A 26,890-nucleotide genomic window follows, 5' to 3' on the forward strand; every position below is an offset into this window, starting at 1 on the left:
CCATGAATATCAGTAATGAAAGATATAGTTAAACATAGTGTTACTTCAAACGGTTGCTGTTTCTTGCATAGCTGATAATCAAGGCTGGAAAGAGACTCAGTCCAGGTGTAGACACTGTAATTTGGTTAAAATATTGAAGATAGATCTGGGAGAGAATGTTAATCTAATATGAAAAGGGCAGGAAATATGCACAGCTTACAGTAGCATGAGAGACAGTAAGGCATTTAACATTAACTGGCTGTTAAAACAAAAGACAAGCACCCAGTCTTTCTTAGTCATGCATACACTTTCTAGCTTTCTAGTTATGTCTGAAAAAATGTAATATCTCATTAGGGTTGAGTCCCTTTGCAGCCTCTTGTCTACATCATATTGATGTACTGCAATATTTCTAACTGCCCCCTAGTGTTATGGAGCGCTATGGAGGTCTATGTTTCTCACTCATGAGAATATAGGCTTGATCCTGCCTCTTACATGTAACACACTAAGGGAGGGATAATCTACAGAAAACACTACACAGATTTCGATGTAATGTAGATTTATTAGACTAGCTGGCCCCATTAGAAAATTCATATTTTGATCCTCAGTTGAAGCCATAGCAATTAGAAAATGCATTATAGGTTATGTCTTTGTGAAAAGTAGCCTAGCGGGAAATTAGAAATTAGCCTAAGTGGTAATAAGGTGATGTCATTCATCTGTATGCAGCAGAGTCCCTAGGGTGTGTTATGCTAACATCTACACACCCACATGCTATGACAGAGTGTGTTGGTAGAGTGCAATAGTATAGATTGGTCAGTGTCTACTGAATCACCGTTGGAAATCTTCTCATTAGTTAGAATGACTGCTGGGGCTTTCCTTTGACCCCATGTTTAAAATCAGCAGATTTACAGGGGTGTGAGTGTATATCAATCACTGGTTCACGTGAGCGAGGGGGTTAACAGCATACAATGGTGTCCCAGGAGATCGCCGCTGACGCTCGGCTCTCCTGCCAAGCGCACTGCACACTGACACAAGCCCAAACAGCCATTTTCTGTCTCCCCATAGCTGTATTATACACAGGCAGAGAGGCAACATAAGTTCAGAGAGAGAGAGAGAGAGAGATGGGGAGGGGGAGGGGGAGGGGGAGAGAGGGGCAAGCAGTGGTGGAGGTTTCCTCAATGTTACCCAGTGCATTTCCATTGGAAACCCCTCTCCTTTTTTCCCTTTTTTTTTTTCATTGCAGTAGCACGAAAAAGACGTGACGCTTGTGAGGCGGTAAATAGTGGGGGAGGGGTGGAAGAAACAGGCACGAATACGATACCAGTGAGGGGGAGTAGGGAGGAGAGGAGCAGGAGGGGGAGGAGGAGGAGGAGGAGGAGAGGCAGAGAGAGAGAGAGCGTGAGCATCTCTTGCAGTCGTTCAGGGCAGCAAAGAGGCAGACGATTGGCTGAGGGGAGAGGAGAGCGTCACTGCCACAGAGAGGGAGCTCTGAGGATGCACCGCTGAGCTGGGAGGGAACACATTCGCTGGGAATTGCATGAAGAACTAAGCCTTGACCTGCTACACACTGGGAAGTGGAATCTTCTGCAAATTAAACCGACCCTCCTGTGACATCCCGTGGCCCCTCCGTCCCCCTCCGTACTCTTCAGATCTTGCCCTTCGTTGATCTTTCAGTTCTCTCTGTCTCTCTCTCTCTCTCTCTGCTGCAGCCATGAACTACCTGCGCCGGCGTCTCTCCGACAGTAGCTTCATCTCGAACCTGCCCAACGGCTACATGACAGACCTCCAGAGGCCTGACCCCAGTCAGCCTCCTCCTACAGCCCCGGCCAAGTCTCCTACCACTGGGCCTACTGCAGCTACGCCACCTGCCACCTCCCCTGCCCCGGAGAGGAAACCCCAGCAGCCAGTGCAGTCCACCGGAGCAGGCTTCTTCAGCTCCATCACCAACGTGGTGAAGCAGACAGCTGCCTCAGCAGGGCTGGTGGAGCAGACCCCGGTCACGACATCCAAGAAGTTCAAGATCCTTCTTGTCATCGATGAACCACAGCAGGAATGGTGAGGAAACCTGCTGTGTGTTGCTGTACACAGTGTATGTGTGGTGACTTGAATAATTCATGTGTGTTGTGTGTTGTGTGTTGTGTGTACTGTTGTTCCATCTGAGCCAACAGATCGTTCTCGTGTAAGAGATTTGCTATTCTCGTAAACGAAGAGCCCCCAGTTGAACCTGGTGGTAAAGCAAAGGTTAAACAAACTGTCAGCTAACAGGTCTGACATCCATCTCGAGCTCTGCAGATTTGATCAGGCTGCAGCTGCTGTAGTCTGATTGTGCATCTCAGTCTAATGACAAAACACAGAGACAGTAAGAGGAAATCAGGTCCACTGACTCACCGTGCTAATGATATTACAGCAGGCTACACCATCATGGAATATTTTCTATGGGTCCCCTCTCACGTGTACATGGCTCATGCAGTTATAGGGTTAGGGTATGTCCCATTTGACGTGTATTTAATGACAGAAAATGGTAGTTGTTGTTTTTGATGGTTATTGCAGACTATCGACTATTGTACTATAATTTGGTGCTACAGCTTTTTTATATTTCAAGGAATGTCAACAACCTGTGCAACTGAATACAATAAATAATCATTGAATGGATTAGAAGGACCAAGCATAGTGCATCATAACATGGCTTTGCATCATTCTAGAAAAAACAGCTCATGAATATTCAACAGCCAGTGAGTAGGGAAATGCATGTGTGTTTTCTCTATGGAGTAAAAACTGCAGTGCCTTCCATTCCTCAATGAGGTTTCCCTCCCACTCAATGATAGGATCCATGTGAGATGTCACATGACCACCCCACAACCACTACCACCATTACAGCGAATCATTACAGCCACTGCAACACATAACACAGCACCATTAGGCTACATTCATGGATCACAGTGACAAGTAGCAGCACTTGAAAGAAATGGTGTAGAACATGATCAGCAGCTATAGTACGCGCTCTATATCCCTAAACTACTTCTCTTAGTGCACAGTCGTCTGCTGAGGAGGAGGTTAGCAGATCACGACATGAATCCAGAGAGCCGGCATATATTAGGGGATTTGCACAACACTGACAGTGACAGTCAGGTATCTGGGGGCTCTCTTACTTCGAGGTAGCTTAAAGCAAGCTTCTTTCTCTAAATGTTGTGTAGATTTGAGCAACTGCAGTGTTTTTGGCGGCTGGCAGAGAGTTTTTGCTTATACTGTATGGAAGTGAGACAGTTATCACTCTTATCACTTAATGTATTGCTACCTGTCCATGGCAGACTCAGTTACATAAATAGTTACATAAATGTCTGCACAGCAACAGTAGCCAGACACCCTCCTTCATTGAATCACATATCCTGTTTATCTTTTATTTATGTTACTTTTGTAAGTAGGCCATGGTAATTATGTAATGCTCATGTTATCTCCTAGTATCAATCTTTCAAGCTTATTGAGTGTAGATGGTTACTTGCAGAGTCCCCTCAGACATTTGTAAACACAGTATACAAAATGATAGTATACTGGCAGAGAGAGTCTTAGCCTGAAGGACACCTGGTGCATGGGTGACATGTTGCTTAGAGCGGCATGTGAAGGTTAATATGGTACGTCTTTGTGGATGTGGATGTTGCATTTCATCATGAAAATGCCTGCCACTGTATATAAAAGCACAGGCACGGTGGACAGATTAGCCTGTTATATTGGTGTATGGCATCATTTGGGTTTCCTATTTAACAAATCAAATCAAAGTGTATTCACCGCACACACAGGACACAGCAGGGTGTTAACAGTGCAATTACCTTCTTACAGCAAGCTACTGTACCGCTCAACAGTGCAGTGAAATATCAAAGTGAGAGAAAAAATAACACAATAAGGAAATACGTATAAAATGAGTGTAAAGACAAAGTGGTGTAAAATAAGTGTGAAGATAAAGTGAGCAGTACAATAAATAGTATTACACATAGAAACATTAATGAGCACTGTGCTTGCACTGTCTAGTTTGATCATGAGTAAGGGAGCCCAGTAGAGAATAGAAACCCCCGGATCAATGCTAATAAGATCATACTCAAGTTAGCTGAAATGCTGCCATGGTTGAGAGAAACCCAAGCTCTCTTTCTGTTTCACATTTACAACAGCAGAGCGTTAAGGGTTTCCCTGTTTAGAAATATAAGGACAAATTCCTTATATGCCAAGGTATTGGTGATCATTTCTTTATTTTTAATTGTTTTTATTTAACCAGTGACCCATTGAAGTTAGAAACCTCTTTTGGTGACCTGGCAAGAAGGCAAAGCAGGGAGATACTAGCATGTACTTAAAATGTTACAGAGATACAAATACACGTAAAAGACAATTGTTACAAGTTACCAATGTATTTGAGGATTCAAAACAACTGCAGCTACCAAGGACATTTTCATTGATCACAGTCTTAAAAACAGGCAAGGACACTAGATTCTCTAACTTTCAAATCTTTTGTAGAGTGTTCCAGGATGAATAGGAATGAAGGGCAATATGTGAAAAGAATCTAGTTTTTTACTGATGTATTTTCCAATTGAGTACAACATAATACAGAACACCCAAACCAAGGAATCCATCTAAATGTCAATAGTCCTGAAAGTGTTAACCTTTCACACACCATTAAAATCTCAGTGTCGGTTTTGAACAAGCTGTCTCAAACATTGTAAATAGCTACTGGGGAAAACTTCAAAGTGATTTCTTGCTCTCAAACCCTTTCTAATGTCCCATAGACCGTCAGCTGTGGTTTCTCCCCTCCCCAGCCCGGTTAGTGGGGTCTGTCCTGCTGCCATTAGCTCTTCCCCTGTTTCAGATTTCCACCACTTAGTCGAGCCACAGAAACCCACTGCCCCGTCTCTCAGGCAGGCCGCCTCTCGCAGAGAAACACATCTATTTTTCATGGGTCTCCAACAGGGGAGGTAGACTGGGGAGGTAGAGATCGGAGGACGGGCTCAATGGAATGAGGAATGGCCTCCGCTGGGTCTGCAAAATTAGTAAATCAGAGGCCCCTGTCACCTTTTACAAAATGTGGGAGTGTGGCACACACTAACACGTCAGACTGAATGCAAGAGGGGAGAGTTCTGCCCCAGTTTCATTGCTTCATTGATTTTATCATTATTCATTGGCCTTTTAGCTTGTGGTGGTATGTCATAAGGACAGACTTTATCACTGTTGGTTTATTCAGTGTGTATGTTTGCGGTTCCTTCAGTGCTCTGTAACTGATCTTGATCAGTCCATCTGTACTGTTGATTCGTCTTTTGTGTCATAAAAAATTAACCTGAAATCACCTTGAAAAGCATAATTGCAGATATAGACAAGATCAAACTGAGTCACTCAATAGTCTATTAGCCTGAGTCAAGAGTTATCAGATTTTATTGCTCTTAAAACACTTTAGGCCTCTTCTATGAGCTACCCTTATTGGTCTCTGTGTCTTCTTATTTTGCCTTTCAAGTTTCCTTTGGCCATGCCATCTCATGTGACATCACCCCTATGAACTCTAAGCCAGGGGTTGTGTGTTGTGTTTCAGGGGTTGTTGGAGGGTCTGGGTTTTTAGATCACTTTTCTGCCCTGCAGGAGATAGAGACAGGCTCTGACAAGCCCTTAGGACAGACACTACATGTAAAATGGAATCAGACAGGAATTCTCCAGACTCACTACCAGCAGAGAACTTCGCCACGAGCACTGGTGTCATGTTGACAATGGCGCCGTTCTCTAACAGTGTGGTAACATTATAGATGATTTCAGAGTTTATGCTTTTATGTATTTACATAATGGATGACTGAGGATTGTGCTGCTGACAGTCGCTGCACATTGGTATTGTCAGTATACTGGCATTTAAAAAGCCTTTCTTTTCAGCCCCTTTGTCCTGTTCTCTTAATGGGAGAATGTTGATTAGTGGTTGCTAAGGAGCACTAAACAAAGCAACTCGCTAGAAACTGAGAAACAGTAGTGGCATACATGGTAACCATGTTGATCGCAGACTACCACAGCTTGTCAAATCATACCTCCATTAGTGTAATCACAATCATACTGTTTTAATGAAAGGACAACGAGGGATAATTGCTCCAGAATAGGTCAATTATTTCAAATGTCATTTTCCGTGAGAATGACACCTGTATTTACACTTTATTAGGTACACCTGTTCAACTGCTCGGTAATGTAAATATCTAATCAGCCAATCACATGGCAGCAACTCAATGCATTTAGGCATGTAGACATGGTCAAGACGACCTGCTGAAGTTCAAACCGAGCATCAGAATGGGGAAGAAAGGTGATTTAAGTGACTTTGAACGTGGCATGGTTGTTGGTGCCAGATGGGCTGGTCTGAGTATTTCAGAAACTGCTGATCTACTGGGATTTTCACGCATAACCATCTCTTGGGTTTACAGAGAATGGTCAGAAAAAGAGAAAATATCCAGTGAGCGGCAGTTCTCTGGGCGAAAATGCCTTGTTGATGCCAGAGGTCAGAGGAGAATGGCCAGACTGGTTCGTGATGGTAGAAAGGCAACAGTAACTCAAATAACCACTCGTTACAAAAAAGGTATGCAGAAGACCATCTCTGAATGCACAACACGTCGAACCTTGAACCCTAACCCTAACCCTAACCCAGTACTAGCAAGGTGTACCTAATAAAGTGTATGTGGCCGTATGTGGCCTTGATGATGTTCTAGCGTTTGTGTCCTCTGTTGAGTCCTGAGCGCATGAGAGGGCACGACATGACCATCAGCCACTGTTGTTCATTCTCCCAATGTGCAACCACATAAATCAGGCTGTCCTCTTACCAGCCATCCCGGCTCCGAGACTGACCTCAGGTCTCCGTGCGTCAGTTCAGACGCGCCATTTGACATTGCTGCAGTTCTCCATATACTGTTATTCCCTTGTCAAAGAAATATGCCGAGGCCCCATAGTGCTGTGGTGTCAGCGGGAGGATAGATGGGTTTTGACTGTGTTGCTCTAGAGAGGCCTATACAGTAAAGGTGTTTTCTGGGTCAGACATTTCTGAAATAACTGGGACAGCCCTCACTCACTATCTGCTCTCTTACTCCAGTCTTCCCTTGAAAGGAAACAGGGGACAAAACAGCACTCATATTCCCTCTTTGCCCTTTGTCAGCTTGCTCCCTTTTAGAGATGCAATGTCCCTTAGGTCGGCAGGCTTTCAAGCAGCTTTAACATTGCATATTGTCTAGTGGCTCTGCGTTGATTGTGTAGATACAATGCAAAGAACGGTGTAGGCCCCATGAAGTAACTATTGCGTAAGAAGTGCTGTATACTGTGTGTGGTATGGTAAGGGAGCCTCTTGAGAAATCACTTGCACGGTGAGATGGGTTGGGCTACTGTTGGAACCGCCCCCTTTTTAGAAGATTAGAGGTCTGTGTAGAAGCTGTGATGAGACAGGCAGTCACTTCCTGACAGTAATAAACACAGGCCTATAGGAGGTTCAAGTGCCCATCACCTCTTGCTTTAGTGTCGTCTTTTCATTCGTTAGAGGAACCTGTCAATCACTTGAAGGGGTGTGTCATTTGACAGGAGTGCTGTGTGATAAATCACGCTGCTGACAGGGAGAACAGACACGTAGCCGTCTCACTTATCAGACAAAATGTCAGAGGGTTTTTTTTCGGGCCTCTTTCTCTCCGCAGTGGAAATTAAAGTGGAGAGGCAGAGATGGCAACCAGTCAGTCACTGTCAGTGTCGTAGAGTCGATGTCACAGCTTATGCTGTAGGCCTACTGAGCGTTCTATTGATTCATGGAAAAGAAGAATGGAAATGAAGAATGGAAAGTTGTTTCCGCTAATGTCTTTTTTCCGCCTTGTTAATACTCAGAAATGGAATTGAGAATTCATACATATCAGTATTCAGCTGATGCAAACCCCCCCCCATCCTCACAAACCTGTCCAGCTAATCTCTAATTCATCTCTCACTTACTGAAACACAGCCTACGTTTTAGAGGATACTTCTAGTGGTCGACTTCATCTGAATTGTCCCGATATTCAAGCATGAAATTAAAGCCTCTGGGCTAGTGTCTCTCCATCATAACCTGCTCCGTCAATCTGCAATTTGCATACCAATGTGTTTTCATTACTCAGTAATGATCAACAGATGCCTTCAGACTCTACTCCAAATCATGTCTTTAATTTAGCCCTCCATGTCCTTGGTGATTTACAGAAGTTATTGTATTCTCTCCAATATTTGCTGTCATGCTCTCTCTCTCTCTCTTTCTTTCTTTCTTTCTTTCTCTCTCTCTCGCTCTCTCCCTCTCTCTTTCTTGAGTGCTCTGGCTCAGGTTTGTAAATGAATCATTTTAATATGAGGAGGACTGTAATTACAAGACATTTAAATGCACCATTGGTTTTCTTAAAAATGTTTCACATTACACATTGCTCATTTAAATGGTGGTGTTTAATTCATAAGATTAGAGTGGATAGCAACAATAACAGCTCTCCCAGCTATAATGCAACATATTGGCAATCAGAGAGGCACCCAGCTCATCTACCGAGAGAGGCTGTGATTCATTAGTACAGCCCTCTTTGACCATCCTCAACCTTCATTAGAATTTTTATCGAGCACTCCTATCTCCAACTGGGCTCATCACTATGGGAACGGTGCAAAATGTAAAAAAAAAAAAAAAAAAAGACAAACAAAAAAATAGAAAGACAAAGAAAGTGCCACAGCATCTGCCGGGTGCTGTGGCACTCTGAGCGCGGGTAATTTGGCAGGAATTTTACATGGATCTCTATGAATTACCCGATGACTCTATTCTGAGACAGCCAGTGAATTTATCAATAATGAAACATAGACTAATACTCATGGACTAGAGCTATATAGCCCATGCAATACAGAAAAGGTACGATCATGTGTTATTGTCAGGCCAATTAGAGGAAATAACGATCAAGCGTTAGATTGCTGCAATATCCGTAGCCCCAATGTGTGACTAGACGTACTACTCTTTACATTTGGATGTTGTTGACATCTAAATGTAAAAAGTAGTACGTCTAGTCACAAATTGGGGCTACAATATCATTTGCTTCATACACAGTACAGTGCACCCTCCGGCAGCCACACCGTACATGGTGAAGAGAAATAAACGGAACAGTAGGAACTGAATCTAAGAGACAGTCGTGATGATGAAACTATTTCCTAAACCCACCTTGACCCATTTTACATTTCTAGCGTTGTCACTGCTTCTGTGTTAGTTATGCCTCGGACCGGCTGCACCGACGGTATCTATAGACAGAAAGCATTAATCACACAGATATCGAGGCTTCTCATTCCCACTGTGATGCCGGGGCTGTGACTCATATTCAGCCAGTTGTTTTCCTCCACAGACAGATAACTCCCACACTCAAATGAGATCAGTCATGAATTATTTAACCGGTCCTCCATACGAGATGTTTGACAAACGGTGACGCCGTGAAACAAACAAGCAGGGAATATATCGGAAGAATTCCTCAAGCTGTACAATTTGTCTAGACATCAGTGCTCTGTGCCGTTTCTATACATAGTTTCCACCATTGAAAGCCTGTTTAGTAAGTTGTGCATTGAAAGTTTCATTGTATCTTGGACAGCACCATAGGAGAAGAATTTGCCATATAAATCTGTAGTTTTCTACAATACCATGCCAACTGAATTGCGGGCGTTTGAAAGCTTGATATAGTTAATTGCTAACAGCAGCACCATGGCAACACAAGAGAAAGGCAAAGCAATGCTTTTAATGGGCCGCTGACTCGGTTTGGCTCAGGTCAGTTAGTTCATTAAGTGCCCTCATTGGTGAACCTCACTTTCCCTCTCCCATCGCATCCACCTAACGACCAGTTACAATCTCTCACAGAGGCCATTATGCGGCCAGGGTTATTGTTGTACTATTTCACAAATAACAACCAAGACCATTTCAGCCATTTTATGAATTTGTGAAATGAATCTTGTTCAGTGGGCATGTGACTGAATTGCACTTCACCAAAGATCCACTAGGTGGCATGGCACTGCTTGGAGGGAACAAGTCATGATATGAGAATAAACTGATTTCAGCAAATAAAAGTGAGCAGGGAGTAAATATCTCACTACCATGACTACTGCTATCAATTACACATATTTACCTTGCCCATGTTTCTGTTTATCTGAAGGGAATGTGCCTCTAGACTCAAGACAGAGCATACTGTATATCGGTAATCGTGTGGAAGTGTACAGTAAATAAAGGATTATGATTCATTTGTTTGCGCCATTAAATCCATACTGGTGCTATTAAAGCCAATCGAGTGTATCTTATTGAATATTGACCCATGTTGTTGGTGGTTGTAAATTGATGGGTAGTGAAAAGCAGAGGAACACATTCACAATGAATCAATAGGAAAAGGATCTGTGTTATTTATGATGATGATGTGCAGAAAAGGTTAATGAATTCATTGTATTTCTCCGTTGCCTAGGGCTAAGCTATTCAGAGGGAAGAAGGTGCATGGAGATTACGACATCAAAGTGGAACAGGTAAACATCGTTAAGCCGTCCTCACTGAGTTACTATTGACACCTCTCCTGGACAGAGTTGTCTGCCTAGCAACACAATATGGATCTGTGCTCTATTCTGGCCATTTGTATTCTCAGATGGATCTGTCTGTTTTTCTTCCCCTTCAGGCTGAATTCAGTGAGATCAATGTTGTGGCTCATGCCAACGGAACCTGCAATGTGGACATGCAGGTTCTGAGGAATGGTACCAAGGTGATCAGGTGAGGCACGCACACACACACACACACACACACGCACGCACGCACACACGCACACACACGCACACACACACGCATACACACACACACACACACACACACACACACACACACACACACACACGCACACATGCACACACACTCACACACACACATACAAGAGAGGGACCCACCAGAGTCATGTCAAATCATTATCCCTTCTCCAGTAACCTGGGAGAAGACAGCATCCACAATAGATGTTTTTCTACAGTTGTCATTGCATGTTGACGTCAACACGTCATGTCTCTAAACCAACGCCTGTATTCACCTTTCTCACAGGTCAATCAAGCCTGACTTTGTCCTCATCCGCCAACATGCCTTCAGTATGACCCAGAATGAGGACTTCCGTAACCTGGTCATCGGCCTGCAGTACGGGGGCATCCCCAGTATCAACTCCCTCGACTCCATTTATAACCTGTGTGACAAGCCCTGGGCGGTACGCACACAATATATTGACTACCAACAGTACATCAGGCACTACAATACAGTACTGTTATTAGCCGGGGGTTGAGGCAGTGGAACTGCAAGATGGATGATAATGATAGTAAAGGGTAGCCTTTCATGGATAAACATTGGTAGAAATCGATTCCTCTTCCTTCCGTATGTTGCCTCCTATCTTAATTCCAACTATGTGGGTCGTACCAACTCTTATTAGTAGGGCTGTACTGTAGCTGGGAGGTGTGGATGACAGGCCTTTGTTTGTCCCCAGTTTGCCCAGCTAATAAGCACCTACAGGAAGCTGGGAGCAGAGAAATTTCCTCTGATTGAGCAGACCTTTTACCCCAACTACAAGGAAATGGTAAGACCTTGACTATTTTCTCACTTTCTCAGGAATGTATGATGTCATTGTACCTACTGGAAAGGTCACATTGACTCATGACGTGAATCATGTGATGTAAAAAAACAAAGGCTCTCTATCTAGGACTAACTTCCCTTGCCTTGTTTGCTTTCTTGTGCAGCAGCATGAAACCAATCATAAAACAAGTAACTTTACATGTTTTCTCACCCAGGTAACCATGCCAACATTTCCTGTAGTTGTGAAAATTGGGCACGCCCACTCAGGCGTGGGAAAGGTAAGAATGTTTCATATATATATAAACTAATGTCCCTCCTTCTTCTAGCATTTTGACTGCCTATGGTCCCTGGTCCGAGCATTGATCACTTTATCTAATGATGAGATAGATGATTCACTTACTTAAACAAATGTATTTGTTGTAAGTCACTTTGGATAAAGGCGTCTGCTAAATGCCATAGATGTAAATGTAAATGTAAATATATTCAAATACTATAGAGAATAGGCTTCTTGTACAGTATGTTTCGCTGATTGGTGGTGACCTGGTCATTTGAGAGAACCATTTATCACTTTAACAGGGAAAGAATGGTGCTGAAACTAATCTTGTATTTTGGTTTCCTCTGTGTCTTTGTTGTGCCTAGGTGAAGGTGGACAACCACAGTAAGTTCCAGGACATCGCCAGTGTTGTGGCTCTCACTCAAACCTACACTACCACAGAGCCCCTCATAGACTCCAAGTACGACATCAGAATCCAGAAAATTGGGAATGACTACAAAGTTTACATGTATGTATTATTCATATTTTTAGCATGATTATCTAAAATAGCATCTGAAATATTTTTGAATTCCTCCTTATTATGGATTTTTCTTATTCCAGTAATTGATATGATCTAGACAACTGATCTCATGTAGTATTTATGGCTGAATTAACAGAGATACTTGGATTCAACTCAAACAAGGACATCCTATGACTAAACTAATGTCTCATGTTTTTCAGGAGGACCTCAATCTCTGGCAACTGGAAGACCAACACAGGCTCAGCCATGCTTGAACAAGTGGCCATGACTGACAGGTACAAGAATAGCAACAATGCTGGCAGTCTGTTCATTAGTAAGAGGACAAGACAAAGACAAGACAATACAAGACAATGCCTGTCTCGTTAGGAAAGTCAATTAGATTTTGTGTACCTAATTATGAAACAATTGAAGGGTAGTTAATCAAATCTCTGTTATGATGCCAGTTACCATGTAGGAGCATGTCCCGTCTCAATTCTACACAATTGCTAAACAAACAAACAAAAAAACGTTGAGAAACTCCACAGTGAAATGCCAAGCGTGCTGCCCTACATTGCAACATGTTTGTTTTGTCCTGACCGTGTAGGTACAAGCTTTGGGTTGATACCTGCTCAGAGATCTTTGGGGGGCTGGATATCTGTGCTGTCAAAGCCATTCACGGGAAAGATGGGAAAGATTACATCACTGAGGTACAGTATGTGCTTGATTATGAGCTGATTATGAGCTGATTATCAAACATTTGACTGTGATCAGAGAGGGCTGTACTTCAACACACATGATATGATTAACTGCATTTATATATTTCACAGAAAGCACTAGCATTGCCTGCGACAACACCAACATTTCACCAAGCGATTTTTGTGTGCCCTTCCCAACTGAATGTGACACAGAGACAAACCGCAGAGCCGTTCTCTGCTGCGTCAGAGTTCTCTCCCTCTTGTAATAATCACGCCCCGTGTGACTCAGGTGGTGGGCTCCTCCATGGCCCTGGTGGGAGATCATCAGGCAGAGGACAGGCAGCTCATTTCTGACATGGTGCTGGCCAAAATGAACCAGGCACCTGCAAACTCCCCCAAGAGACCCACCACCATTCAGCCATCACAGGTACAGCACAGTACGGTACAGCACACACACCACTGAACACGAAACATACAGGTAGGACGTGTTTCAGAGGTTCCACTTGCATTTAGTGTAATATCGTGAAGCCAGTTTGGGTAAATAATACAAGTTAATATTAGATTACTCTGTAATAACTGTGTATTCTGTAACATAACTGTGCTATATGGATATTACGCTAGGATGCGACTGGGAGTATCACTACTGTTGTGTCTTTACAGAGCGGCGGCCAGAAGGATACTGGCTTGGCTGAGCCCGCTAAGAACGGCGCAGGGCGCCCGCCACAAGGTTGTCTGCAGTACATTCTCGACTGTAATGGCGTTGCAGTGGGTTCAAAACCAGTCCAGGCCAACTGAGTCACCCACCAGTGGGGAAGTCTAGATATATTACTAACAATGACGTACATTGGCTGACCACAACCGCAGAGGAGGGAGGGAGGGAGGGGAGGGGGAGGGGTGTAGGGAGATGGTCTGAAATCTCGTTGACGTTAGCCTGGCACAGTTGAGTGCTGGTCTGGACTGTGTTTTCCTCTATGCAGTGTCAACATGTACTGTCCCTGTTGATTTGTGTGCTTGTAACGGTCGCCTCTGTTTCTCTGTATCTGTGGTTTTTCTTTGGGGCTGTTTGACGGTGTAAATAGCAGATTGTGCCTACACTGAGTCCAGTGCTGCTGTGTGCCACGTGTTTGATCCAGTCACTATCATTATTTGCCCCCCCCCCCTATCCCCCCTTTTTGTTTTTCATTTTGGTGTGTATTTTTAGATATTGTTCAAACTGTGGATTGTCGTGCAGTTTGACGTTTGTGTATATGTCAATATGTATATGTGGGTGCCTGTAGTGGTGGTTATTTTCATACATGTACTAAATAGATATTTATTTTTGTTTTGCATGATTGATACAAAGGCAGGTAACTGTATGTTTTAAATGTCAGATAAACCGGGATGTTATAGGTGACATCGCTGTTATTATATACACACTATGATCCCTGTGATTTATGCATTGTGAATGTGTCATAGTAAGAAATACATATTGTATAAGTTATAAACAATCGTTTTCTAGCGCCAAGAAAGCTGATGAGTAGGCCTATACCCCTGCTGTACCATAGACCTCCATTCCATTTATCGTTTCAAAGGAATATCATGTTATGAGTTCCTGTTTTGTTGTCCATAATTACTCTTTGAGATTATCTGTTTAAAATACTTCCCTCAGTGAATGTGGATATGGCGACTCATTACTAGAGAATACGTTGACAGTTTAATTTACTGTCTCTATGCACAGAAAACAGCCATAGATGTCCTCATGTGCTGTACATTTACTGTATGAGGGCAAAATTAATAATAATAATACACACATTTTCAATAGACTATTATACCATTTTGAGCCAAAGAATAATAATTTCGCTTTTTATCACTCAGCACTTAATCACCCTTCTTGCACAGCGCACCCCAGTGTAAATACTTGGGATTGGTTTGCGGCCGCTGGAGTTGGTCTGAGACAGTTTATGCGATATAGCGTTATATAGCGATATAGCGTTAGAGTAAAAGTGCCAGTGGAATTGCTTTTATTCATTCGAATGTTGCCACTTACATTGTGTCCGAAAAAAACTAAACATAATTGTAATATTGCAGTGAGAAGTGGCTTAAGTCAAACTAGTCCTGTTGCTATCAGTTATTCTGTCAAGCAGAAAACCACATTGTGATTCAGTGAAATGGTCACAGGTATTACACAATATACTAGGTATGAAGTCTGTGACATCACCATATACACCGTTCATACTGAATATCAACAACTGTTGCCAAGTGGTGGTGATCTGTTTCGTAGTAATTTGCGTGGAGTTATGCTTATGATTATTACTGCCATTTAAAGATTTATTTACATTTGCCTTATCATACTCGTTTGAGTTCGTGGAGAGTGCAATATATATGTTTTTTACTTTATAGACCAGAATGATCTTCTTCCATAATTTATTCCTAGAGCTATATTCACAAGTGTTACAACTACTGTACATCAGGTCCATAGTATACACTAATTGTACATTTATAGTTGTTAGATGGCCATTGTAGAGGCCATGCATGTTCTGTTCAGTTTCTAAAACGAAAACACACCAAATCAAGACAATTGTAAATTTGTCTTACATTCTCAAACACATTTTGTTTGTCACTACTAACAGAATTGTACAAGATGAAGTATGTTCAGCAAGCTCTGTATTCTCTTGTTTTCCAAGGTGTATCAACTGCCATTTGTGTCTGTGCGAGTAAACCTGGAAAGTAACCTTTGTAAAAGCCTTGCCTGTGGCTTAATGGTGGGTGTGTTGTTTTAAATTTGTAGGGAATACTGTCTGCCATGATGTTTCTACACAAGGGAGGATAGAGCAGAGGTAACAAGGTCCTTAATAGTTGCAGGGTGAGGTTTTTATCAAGAGACTTGTTGATTGAAGGCGTCATTGTGTGGATGGAAATGTAAATTAAGCCAGCCTGCCCAGGTGAAACTCCATTGCTGGTTTGGTTTTTCAAACCTGCTGGACTGCGGCTATTTCGGACCAGGTTTGCTCACTACCAGTTCATTGTGTGCTTATGGAACTGCTGTTGGACTGTTTTAAAATCCAGTACAGAGGATATTATACAATATATTGTGGAAGAATACCCCTACTGGATATATCCCCCTGTCACTGGCAATAAAGCTTCCTTTGCAATATATGTATGGTCTGTGTCGCCATATTTGTTATGGGTTGTGTAAGAGATGACTATTCAGCAAGCAAATCACCAATCAATGCCATATCATGTCACTAACTGCCTTGTTAATCCTACAATTTAAGATGAGAGTTTCAGGGATTAAGGATAGCAAGATCACCACCAACAACAAAATACATAGGAAACACCAAGTCAGCACATAGTCAGCCTACTGCTATCGCTAACACTTATTAACAATAACTTAAGAAGGGCTGGATCGACAATAATTAAGGCTAGTCAAAGTCATGATCCATCATGTCATATCATTGAAAGTGGGGAGAACCAAACCAATGAGCAAACTGATTGGTTGGTCAAACCTCCTCAGATTGACGTCACAGATGCCACGTACACCATGAAGCATGTGCACCCCACTTTGCCTTGCTTCTAATGCATGGAGAGGTACCTGCGATATTGTAACATCTGTATCCGCTCTGCTTTTTGTGTCTTTCTTCTGTGGCTTCTTCCTGCCCCCCCCCGCCCCCCCCCCCCCCCCCCCCCAGTGTGAATATCAGACTGTCTTTGTCGAATGAGTTGAAGGGCAAAACTACACAGGACTGTGACAAAATGATTGACTAAATTCAAATCCAAATTCAATATCTCACTTTCTCCACAGCAAAGATGTTTAAGTGTTTCTTGTACTAAAACTAGGGGGCCCAGGGGATCCCCATGGATCACTGTCGCAAATTCAGAGGTCTGCTCCAAAGTCAACTCCTAAAGCTTCCGCTATGGACCCAAGCCCAAGGCCTACCCCAACCACACAGCAGCCACAGCCCCAGCACCAGGCAGCCGGGCAGTGCAAGCCAACAATGGGAGGTCCGGAAGAGCAAAGGCCCCAAAGGCGGTGCAACTCAAAGCCTGAGGTCCAACCTGAGTCCCAGGCTTCTCCTCAGGCCCAGTCTGAGACAGCCAGCCAACGTCAAAGTGAGCCATCAACTCAGGCACAAGGGAAAGCAGCGAGTCCTGAGCAGAGGCAGCCACCGGTGGAGGAGCAGCCAGTAGCAGAGGAGAAGCCACAGGGACATCCACAGCTGAAGTAAGAACGCCTGGCAGCTCTACACTTTGAATAGGCTTGTAAAGTGAAACGAATACATGTGATTGAAGAACTCTTCAAACCTACAGTACCTTTGTCAAACAGAATGCTATACACTGAGTACACACAGTTGACTTAACCATGTCAGGTTCAGTTTAACACTAATGCTAATCCCTGTATCTTTATGTTGTTTACCAGTAAATCACACTCCCTGTCCAGTGCCTTTGGCCTGAAGGAAACACCCTTCTTTCGCACAGCAAGTGAAGACGTGACCAAGGCCGAGACCATCAGGAATTTGAGGAAGTCTTTCGCAAGTCTTTTCTCTGAGTAGACACAGTCCCTGAGACAAAGGGAATCAAAAGTGATGCACTGAAACTCTGAATCTCTGTTTCATTGACCTATGTGTTCACATTATTTTACGGTAACCTTCCTGTTTGTTCACATAACTAAATGCTATTCCATTCATATTTACCGTGTTCAAAGGCCAAGAAAGTAATGTAGGCCTACATCCAATGACATGCGTCCACGTTCCGAGATGGAATGGTGTGTCGAGAATTGCAGTGCGGCAGGTATTACATTACCTGGGCATCACTGTGGAGGGGTGAAAACCATGTGCACACCAGGTGTATGTATTGTATTATGTTCTGTGTGTATATGATGTTGATGTTGCAGCTTTATTGTAAATGTATTTCAGTAGCATAATTGTTTATTGTCTGGTGTTGTTAAAGGAAGCCTTGAATGATAGATACTGCCTTACTGACATAGAAATATTCTCTCAAATCACTAATACTGCAATTGACTGCATGACTACCCCCCATAAAACTGCATGCTTTGACAGAGATAGCCATAATGCTACTAATGCCAAGTCAAGTATGTATTGAAGTTCAAGTCAACATCAACTGTTCCATCTGAAGTTAAATCATGTTTGTTATTTCAGTGGTCCTGTAAAGACCTACTGTACCTATTTTTACTCATTGCAATTTGCATGATTGTATTCACTGTTTCTGTAGCCTTACAGCTGGTAATAAAGTTGACTGCATCAATATGCAAAGTGGTCACACTCATTCATTGGAATTATTCATAGGACACTTTTCAAATACGGTAAAGTAGTTTTGCTAGCACGAGAACAGTATTTATAACTTTTAATTGCCACTCTACATACTGTATACTAAATGAGAATTTGAAAATAATTTCCCACCGAATGTGACTTTCCTCTTTCTATAGAATATGTCTCTTATATGTTTATTGCATTTACGACCATTAATATCAATACCATGAATTAAGCTTTGACATTACTCTTTAAGTATCGAGGAACCCTGACTATATATGACTACATGACTACTATATGACTTGTCATCATAATGGATAAACCAGTTGGAATAGTTTTTATTCCAGAGTTGTACTCTTTAAATGGAATAGGAAAGTACTTGGTACTCATAACGTCTTCATAACATAGTATGTGGCCAGGGTTATCAAACGGAATGTCCAAAGTCCAATCCGCGTACAGAGCTAGAGGGACGGAGCAATGCGGGGGCCATCAATTGCGGGAAGGAAATTGAACCTGAAATCCTTCAGACGCCGGCTGCGTGACGACTGTTCAGTCCCATAATTCCGGATGAAGAAGAAAATATGTTTGAAAATCCAATTTGATTTCATAAGCGCTTGGTGAAAAAAGGAGGTATGTGTTTGAGTATCAGGGTCTATGAAGGCCAGCTATAAAGATATTCGTTATTTGATAGAGGACTACAAACCTGTCTTTGCATAGATTCTTCCTAAATTGATTTGGATTAATAAGTGGCAATTACATCAATAAGTCAATAAAAGTCAGGAACATTTCATAGATAATCAATGCCGGATTTTGTTATTTGATTGTGATTATTTATTTCCCCACTCTAAAATACAAATTCAAACATTAACCATTTAACCTGTGCGATAAGTATGTAATGTTTTCCTCTCAAGTTGTCAATATGAGTGAATCCAGACATGAATGTCCAGACAATCCATGAATCCAGACAATAATTATTAGTTGTTTTCCAACTATAATTGTGTAACCAATGCAGTCATTTCACTCAGGTAACAACGCTGTCTCCAGGGAATATGCTGAAAGTCTGAAAAGTCTACAGTCCTGTCAGGCTTCTGCTAAGGTATGTGCAGAGATCATTTATCAGCCTTCGTCATTATGTAAGACACACACCGAGCACAGGTTTCAACATGTGCAATACCATTTTAAGCCTGTCAGGGGAGGCTGTGGAGCTCTCCTGATCTGGGAAGGAATGGTCCACACCGACTGTATGGTGAATTCCAAATCGGCTTCTAGCTTCTAGCTCCTACCCCCTACCTGTCATTTTTAAATGAATAGGAATTACCTGTCTCTATTAATACATCTCAGTATCCGTCTCTGTGTTCTATAAGGAACAACGTTGTGTAAAAAGAAACAAAGTTATGTTCTGTTATCTCAAATAATCTGTTCTTTAATCTCATATATCAACTGATGATTTAGAAGGTCTTGTTGATTTACGGTGGGGATTTACGGTGGGGGGCTCGGAATTCCTACAAAGGGGTCAGCTTAGTCAGCTTAATTAATTAGTTAATTTTCACTCTTATCTTTTATCTTTCCTTTAAACACTGTAGTGAGCTGCATGAGACAGTTCCTAGAGTGTGTGTCTTTATTTGTCTCTTGTGACATTACTACAATTATCAGTAAAAATTGTAATGACAAAAAATTGTCTATAGTGGCCAGATCATGTTGAACATTTCTTGAGCTCCTGTTTTAATGCTGTTTTTTTGTTTTCTTAGAAATGGTGGACACTCAGATGTCTGCTTGGTCTACGAGTGCAAGGCAGATAGACCTGGCAGAAATGGACAACAGGGCGAACGCTTTTGACATGGAGTCCCTCTCTTCTGTGGAGTACCCTTACCTGCCCTGTCTGGAGTATGGCCACAACAGTCCACACCATACCAAGCACACCAGAACACGCCCATACACCTCTCCATACCATCACTCATACGACCAGCACCACAGTAAGTCCACTATGTAGCGCTACCACCATGTTTAGAACAAAATCTTTTTTTCCATATTGTTAGTCTCTGGAACGTGATGTCTACCCAACGGCCATTTTTGAGTAGAATTCTGCTCTTGTTTAGATTAGATTAGATTAGATTTGATTAGATTTGATTAGATTTGATTAGATTCAACTTTATTGTCATTGTGCAGAGTACAAGTACAGAGACAACGAAATGCAGTTAGCGTCTAACCAGAAGTGCAAAATAGCAGAAAGTGCAATGAACAGTATATACAGGTAGTGCAATATATGAGCAGTAAGTAGTGCAGTATAGTATAAGTAGTGTAGTGTAAGCAGTATATGAGTAAGCAGTAGCATTATAAGCAGAATAAATAGGTTGCAGTATGAACAGTGTAGCAGCATATGAGCTGTATAGGTAATGCAGTCTAGCAGTAATATGTATTAACAGTAACATAAGGTAGATAGCAGAATAAATATAAATATGGAATGCCGTATGAACAGTATAAACAGGTATGTACAGTATGTACAGATATGTGCAGTGTATTAACAGTAGTATTAAAGAAAATATAGGGATATGTGCATTATGAACAGTATAGACAGATTATGAACAGAATAGACAGATATGTACAGAAGAGCAGTGGTATTGAGTAAGAGCAGTGGCACAGTAATAGTGCAATTGTCGGGTGGGGGGGGGGGGGGGCAGGGGTTTGTGATGCTATGCCTTATCTCTGTGTCTTTCTTCAGGTATAGGTTCAGTGAAAGAGGAGCCCATGTCACCGCCTTTCTATCCTAACCATAGATCCGGTTTGTTGAAACCCCCTAGTCCCTCCAAACTCCCCATCCACACAGACACATGTAGCAGCCTGGCAGACGCGATCAACTGCAGAGTGTGTGGAGACAAGGCCTCTGGCTTCCACTACGGGGTCCATGCCTGTGAGGGCTGCAAGGTAGGACTGACTGACCCCTGTCCACGTTATGTGCCTGTCACCAAAGTAATTCAGTGTGAACAGTACAAAAGCCTTGTCATGTACAGTACCAGTCAAAAGTTTGGACACAAATTTGCCAAGCAAAAGGTGGCTACTTTGAAGAATCTAATATGTAAAACATATTCTGGTTTGTTTAACACTTTTTTGTTTACTACATAATTCCATATGTGTTCCTTCATAGTTCTGATGTCTTCAATATTAATCTACAATGTAGAAAATAATTTTAAAAAAAAGAAGAAAAACCATTGAATGAGAAGGTGTGTCCAAACTTTTGACTGGTACTGTATCTTAGAGAATGGTTGTAACCATGACGTTCTGTTTAGTTTAGTTGTTACTATAACCCGGCAGATTGACCTCAGGATTCATGTCAAGCTCAGAGAATGGTGACTCTTTACTATTTGTCTCACGGTTCTACCTTAATGAAGCAAATGTGCGACATCCAGTGTGATTTCCAGGATTAATTATTTAATTTAGAATATAGTGTCATAATCGTTTCACAGTCGCCAAGCATGTGTCAATGCTTGCCATCTTGTAACACATTCCATTTGATTTATAGTACATTTCCTTTTACTACGAAGTCAAATCATCTATAGATGAAATCAGGGGAGACTGATGGAGGTAGAAATCGGAGGAGGGCTCATTGTAATCCATGGACTGGAATGAGAAATTCCTATAGGCCTGTCCTTCGATTACTACCCCCACCAGCCTCCCCTGGATGAAACAAGTAACAAACTGTATGAATCTACGATGCGTCCTCTGCTTTCCCTACAGGGTTTTTTCCGTAGAACTTTACAGTTAAAACTGGTGTATGACCGATGTCACCAGCACTGTCGGATTCACAAGAAGAGCCGCAACAAATGCCAATACTGCCGCTTTCAGAAGTGTCTTCTGTTGGGGATGTCACACGATGGTAAGCCGTAGCATTTTCATTGGGGAAAAAATGCATTTTCAAAGAGTTGGTCTCTTCCTCATAACAATTCCTAACATGTGTTATGTATACCTGTAAGGTCAGAGGTCAAGTTTGAGTTGTCTTGTCTTACATTTAATTCGGAAAATAACACACAAAAAAAACGGCTGTAGTGCCAAACTAAACATCCAATTGACCTTTAAATTCATAATTTTCACATTGCTACATAAACCTTGTCTTATATACAAGGAAATATACTGTAATTGTGTACACCATGCCCTTGTAATGTGAAGTAGAAACAGAGCAGCACAAAGAAACCATTTCAATGTATGTTAGTGGCCTGCAGTGAGTCTGGTATTTCTGTGACAGCTTGCAGTTGCTGGTTTGTAGGTTAGTTTGTCTTAAAGTGATCTTTGTACTTTCAAACCACCTGCGATGAGGCAATTGCTGACGCAGAACGCCTCCAGAGACGTTATCTTGTCACCAGTTGACGTTGCTCTGTTACACGAGATGTGCATTGCGTGTCAGCCCACCTATGCATTCTAGTGGATTTAAGCTATTTTAGTCTAGTTTCGTCGTTTTATCAACGGCTGATGCCTTGTCAGACGGGCTGGACCGGTTCCAATTTGAGGTCATGAAAGCTACTGTGTTATAATGGTTCCATGGTGACGAGCCCTTCTGTAACAGTGTTACATAATCACTCTGTGAGCGGCGTCCGCCACTCACAAACCACTCAGACACGACACCGGGGGAATGATTGATTGTGTTGTTGTTGTCCTGTTTGATTGAACACCCTCAATTTGAATTACATTTGCAAACACAGACAATGTGAATTTTTCAAATCCATGGCCATGTACTTATCCCTGACCTAATTGTGTTTAAGGGTATTGTCGTTCAATGATAAAAAACATTACTCTGAAAATGTACACTCACCCAACACTTTATTAGGAACACTTTATGAATACTGGGCAGGGCCTCCCTTTGCTGTCAGAACAGCCTCAACTGTTCGTGGCATTGATCCAGGCTAGTGTCTACTCTCTGTCAAACTGACTATTTCTCCGCAGCCATACGCTTTGGCCGGATGCCCCAGGTGGAGAGAGAGAAGCTGTTGGCTGAGTTTACGGAGCTGGACCCCAGGAACCCTGAGTCAGGCGACCTGAAGGCCCTGTCCAGGCTGCTGGTCAGCTCCTACCACAAATACTTCCCCTTGACTAAGAGCAAAGCCAGGGCCATCCTCTCAGGGAAAACCAGTGGCAACACAGTAAGGACTCAAACCTGACATACAGTAAGATAGGGCCACATAACATTGACTTTGATGTCTCTGATGACTCATGCATTGAGGCCAATGGGGAATCTGTGAAAGGCTTTATGCCACGCATGTGAATCTCAAAGACACTTCTCTAGAACTCCTGACATCTGTGTACAGTTGGAAACCAAGCAATATTGGGGTCATTACACCAATTGTCAAAGAGGAAATAACAATTACACAGTAATTTACATTTTAGGGAAGTAGACTGAAATTCTGTTCTCAAATCACATTCAGATCTTTTTATTTCCCTCATGGTTCATGTTTGACTTTAACCTTGTAAACCCAGAAATATGATTATTAGGAGCTTATAGTTTAGTGTAAAGGTGCCAATAGCCTAGAGTGAAGGCAGTGAATGAATCAATCCAAACACCTTTATGTTAATGCTTCATATCATTATGCTGTAGCTCTTCTTTCATGTCTTTAGTAATGTCTCCTTCCTTCCAGCCCTTCGTCATCCATGACATCAAGACCCTGACGGCGGGCCAGTACTTCGTCAACTGCAGGCAGCTTCCCAAGCTGGATCACCTGAGGCCCGAGCTGCTGCTCCCTCACCTGGCCCTCCCTCCCTGCTCCCAGGAGCCCGCGGGGGAGCTGGAGCTATCCTTCTTCCGTAGGATCCAGTTCCGCACCGCCGAGATCGTGTGCGAGGTCACAGAGTTCGCTAAAAGCATCCCGGGGTTCACGGAGCTGGACATGAACGATCAGGTGACCCTGCTGAAGTACGGGGTCATTGAGGTGATGGTGATCATGCTGGCGCCACTCATGAATAAGGACGGCATGCTGTTCGCCTACGGGCAGATCTTCCTCACCCGGGAGTTCCTCAAGAGCCTGCGGAAGCCCTTCTGTGAGATGATGGAGCCCAAGTTTGAGTTTGCGGTGAAGTTTAACATGCTGGAGCTGGACGAATGTGACATGGCGCTCTTCCTCGCGGTCATCATCCTCAGTGGAGGTCATTGTTTATTCATTTTCAGCTGTTTTTTTTTTTAAGGCATTTGGGCATTTTCATTTTTATTGGACAGAGATAGTGAAGAAAGTCAGGAAAGTACGGAGGAGAAGGCGTATGCCGACATGGGCATATGTTTGCACTGTAGGCCGTGGTGCTAGACCACTGGACCACCCCAGGCCGTGGTGCTAAACCACTGGACCACCCCAGGCCACCCATTTCTCATAGTTAAAGCAAAAATAATTAATACATAATGAGATGGTCTACTGCACACGTTAAAGCTCGATTTAAAATGGAGGGTTTTGCAATTACTTAGAGATGCTGGTGAAACACAGACGATGTCTTGAATAAGCAATTAATGCAAAACTAGGCCAGAGTGCAAAAAGAAAAAATAGGCTAGTTACATGGGCGTAGGTTTGATTTTAAATGTGGGGGGGGGCACCTGTGTTGGGGGGGTCAGCAATTTTTTAGCAATTAAAAGAAAACAGTTTCAACTGGCCTTGGACTTGTTCACTGTATTTTAACATAGCTGACCTAAATAATGAACAAAATGTACACTGTTCATACAGCAGTGGTTAACCCTCATACTGTCTTATTCCAGAATTGTTTGAATGAATAAGAACAACTACTATTTTATGGTATTTTCCAATTCCCTCAAAGAAAGTATGTAATTGCTCACACTTCCCCCATTACCCCCTCATCCCCCTCCCCTCCCTCTCCTGCCTCTCTTCCTGTCATGGTTCTTTTAGACCGCCCTGGCCTGGTGAACGTCAAGCCCATCGAGAAGCTCCAGCAGACAGTACTGCAGGCCCTGGAGCTGCAGCTGAAGACCATTCACCCAGACTGTCCTCAGCTCTTCGCCAAGCTGCTGCAGAAGATGACGGACCTGCAACCGCTGGTGGCGGAGCACGTCCGCCTCATCCACCTGCTCAAGGAGACGGAGCAAGAGATGTGTCTGCACCCTCTGCTTAAGGAGATCATGAGTGACCTGTATTAGACTAGTGGGCTCACCACGTCACCCGCTGGTGTTGGACAGATAGCAAGCACACTGTGATTGATATATGCCTCTAAGTGTGTCGTTTATTATAACAATTCTTCAAACCTTTGGTCTTCTTCAGTTTAGCCCATAGTGATCTGTCTGGCTTCAGGAAAGACCTCTCATGAAGCGACTTGCACTTCAGGGGGAAGACAGACCCCAGACGATGCCTTCTCCTGGGGCTGGTTTGTTTCATAGGATAGGATGTTATAGTGTTCTAGAACTGTGTAGAACACAGTGGAGGCTGGTGGAGGTAGAAATCGAAGGATAGGCTCATTGTAATGCATGGAATGGAATGAGGAATGGTATCAAACAGCTAATGCTTCTATATTCTTGCCCAACATGTATGATATATATAACAGTTGCTTTGCCATGTGAAATTATTCCTGTGTCGCAGGTTTTCAAAGCTAATATCCCTACTGATGAATAAATAAAAGCACAATGTTGCCACCTGCTGGTGACTATGTTATACAACATGCTTTATTATCATGTTATGCTATACTCATCGGCTGTGATGTATACCCATCGGCTGTGATGTATACCCATCGGCTGTGATGTATACCCATGCTTCTGTCTTGAACTTCAAGTGACATTATTGTCATCACATTTTCTCTATCAAAAGTGACATATGTGAGATGTGATATGTCCTCTGTGGCTCAGTGGGTAGAGCATGGCGCTAACAACGCTTAGATTGGGGGATTCCTGCTGGGACCATATATACTGAAAGATGTATGCACTCACTGCAATGTAAGTCGCTTTGGATGAAAGCGTCAGCTAAATGGCATATATCATAGAAAAATGCTTTACACCTAACATCATAGTAGTATGGTACAATAGTTCCAGTAGTGTCCCTTTGATTTGCGGCAGTGGAACAACTATGCAACTATTTTATTCACCTCAACAGGTCTGTCCATTTCATTTAGTGCAACAAGTCAGTGTCAGAATGTTTTTAATAGGCAGCCAATGCTTAGCCCAGTCTTTAGTCAGGCCCAGACGGACAGACTGACTGACTCACAGACTGACTGACAGACTGACAGACCGACTAACAGACTGACAGACTGACTGACTGACAGCAGGCCCGGCGCCAGAACCAACACCTTGGGTGGGCAGGAGCGGGGGGGGGGGGGGGGGGGGGGGTAGCAAGGCCGGTGGTGGCCATGGGCAGCGCTAAATAGATAGTCATACTATATGGACATACAGTAAACACAAATATGAGATTAAACATTCGAACACGCCCCCGGAATGGGTGGGCAAGACGCATAGCCCATAGCCAACTCCAGCCTTGACTGACAGACTGACTGATTGACTGGCTGACAGGTTTTGGTGGAGTTTGAGTGCATAGTCTCGAAATGGCTCAACCTTGAGCTGTATTTGTGTTCTGTTGTGAGTGTTCGTGAGGCTTTCACAGAGGACATGAGGAAGGACATCAGCTTAAGGGATCAAACACCCTACTGACACTGACA

The 26,890-nt window shown here is 42.9% G+C and overlaps 2 protein-coding genes across 3 annotated transcripts; both read left to right on the forward strand.

Moving 5' to 3' along the window:
• Positions 1 to 1,687: 1,687 nt before the first annotated feature.
• On the forward strand, positions 1,688 to 13,820 carry syn2a (synapsin IIa; the record flags this gene model as incomplete). Of its 2 annotated transcripts, none has more annotated exons than XM_083674965.1 (11): positions 1,688 to 2,031; positions 10,431 to 10,488; positions 10,635 to 10,726; positions 11,042 to 11,198; positions 11,472 to 11,561; positions 11,773 to 11,835; positions 12,197 to 12,339; positions 12,552 to 12,626; positions 12,935 to 13,037; positions 13,315 to 13,452; positions 13,686 to 13,820. In XM_083674965.1, 11 exons carry the CDS (start codon positions 1,688 to 1,690, stop codon positions 13,818 to 13,820), a joined length of 1,398 nt encoding a protein of 465 aa, XP_083531091.1. The 2 variants fall into 2 exon arrangements, with proteins under 2 accessions (XP_083531091.1, XP_083531092.1); XM_083674966.1 differs by having other exon boundaries at positions 13,315 to 13,446.
• Positions 13,821 to 16,918: 3,098 nt separating this feature from the next.
• On the forward strand, positions 16,919 to 25,388 carry LOC310808065 (peroxisome proliferator-activated receptor gamma-like; the record flags this gene model as incomplete). Its single annotated transcript, XM_083674766.1, has 8 exons — positions 16,919 to 17,226; positions 17,422 to 17,537; positions 20,020 to 20,244; positions 20,991 to 21,193; positions 22,004 to 22,142; positions 23,204 to 23,400; positions 23,893 to 24,397; positions 25,141 to 25,388. The coding sequence occupies 8 exons, from the start codon at positions 16,919 to 16,921 to the stop codon at positions 25,386 to 25,388; spliced, it is 1,941 nt and encodes a 646-aa protein (XP_083530892.1).
• Between the last annotated feature and the right edge of the window lie 1,502 nt (positions 25,389 to 26,890).

This window comes from Argentina silus (assembly GCF_951799395.1).
Source record: "Argentina silus genome assembly, chromosome: 8".
NCBI classification, from domain to species: domain Eukaryota; kingdom Metazoa; phylum Chordata; class Actinopteri; order Argentiniformes; family Argentinidae; genus Argentina; species Argentina silus.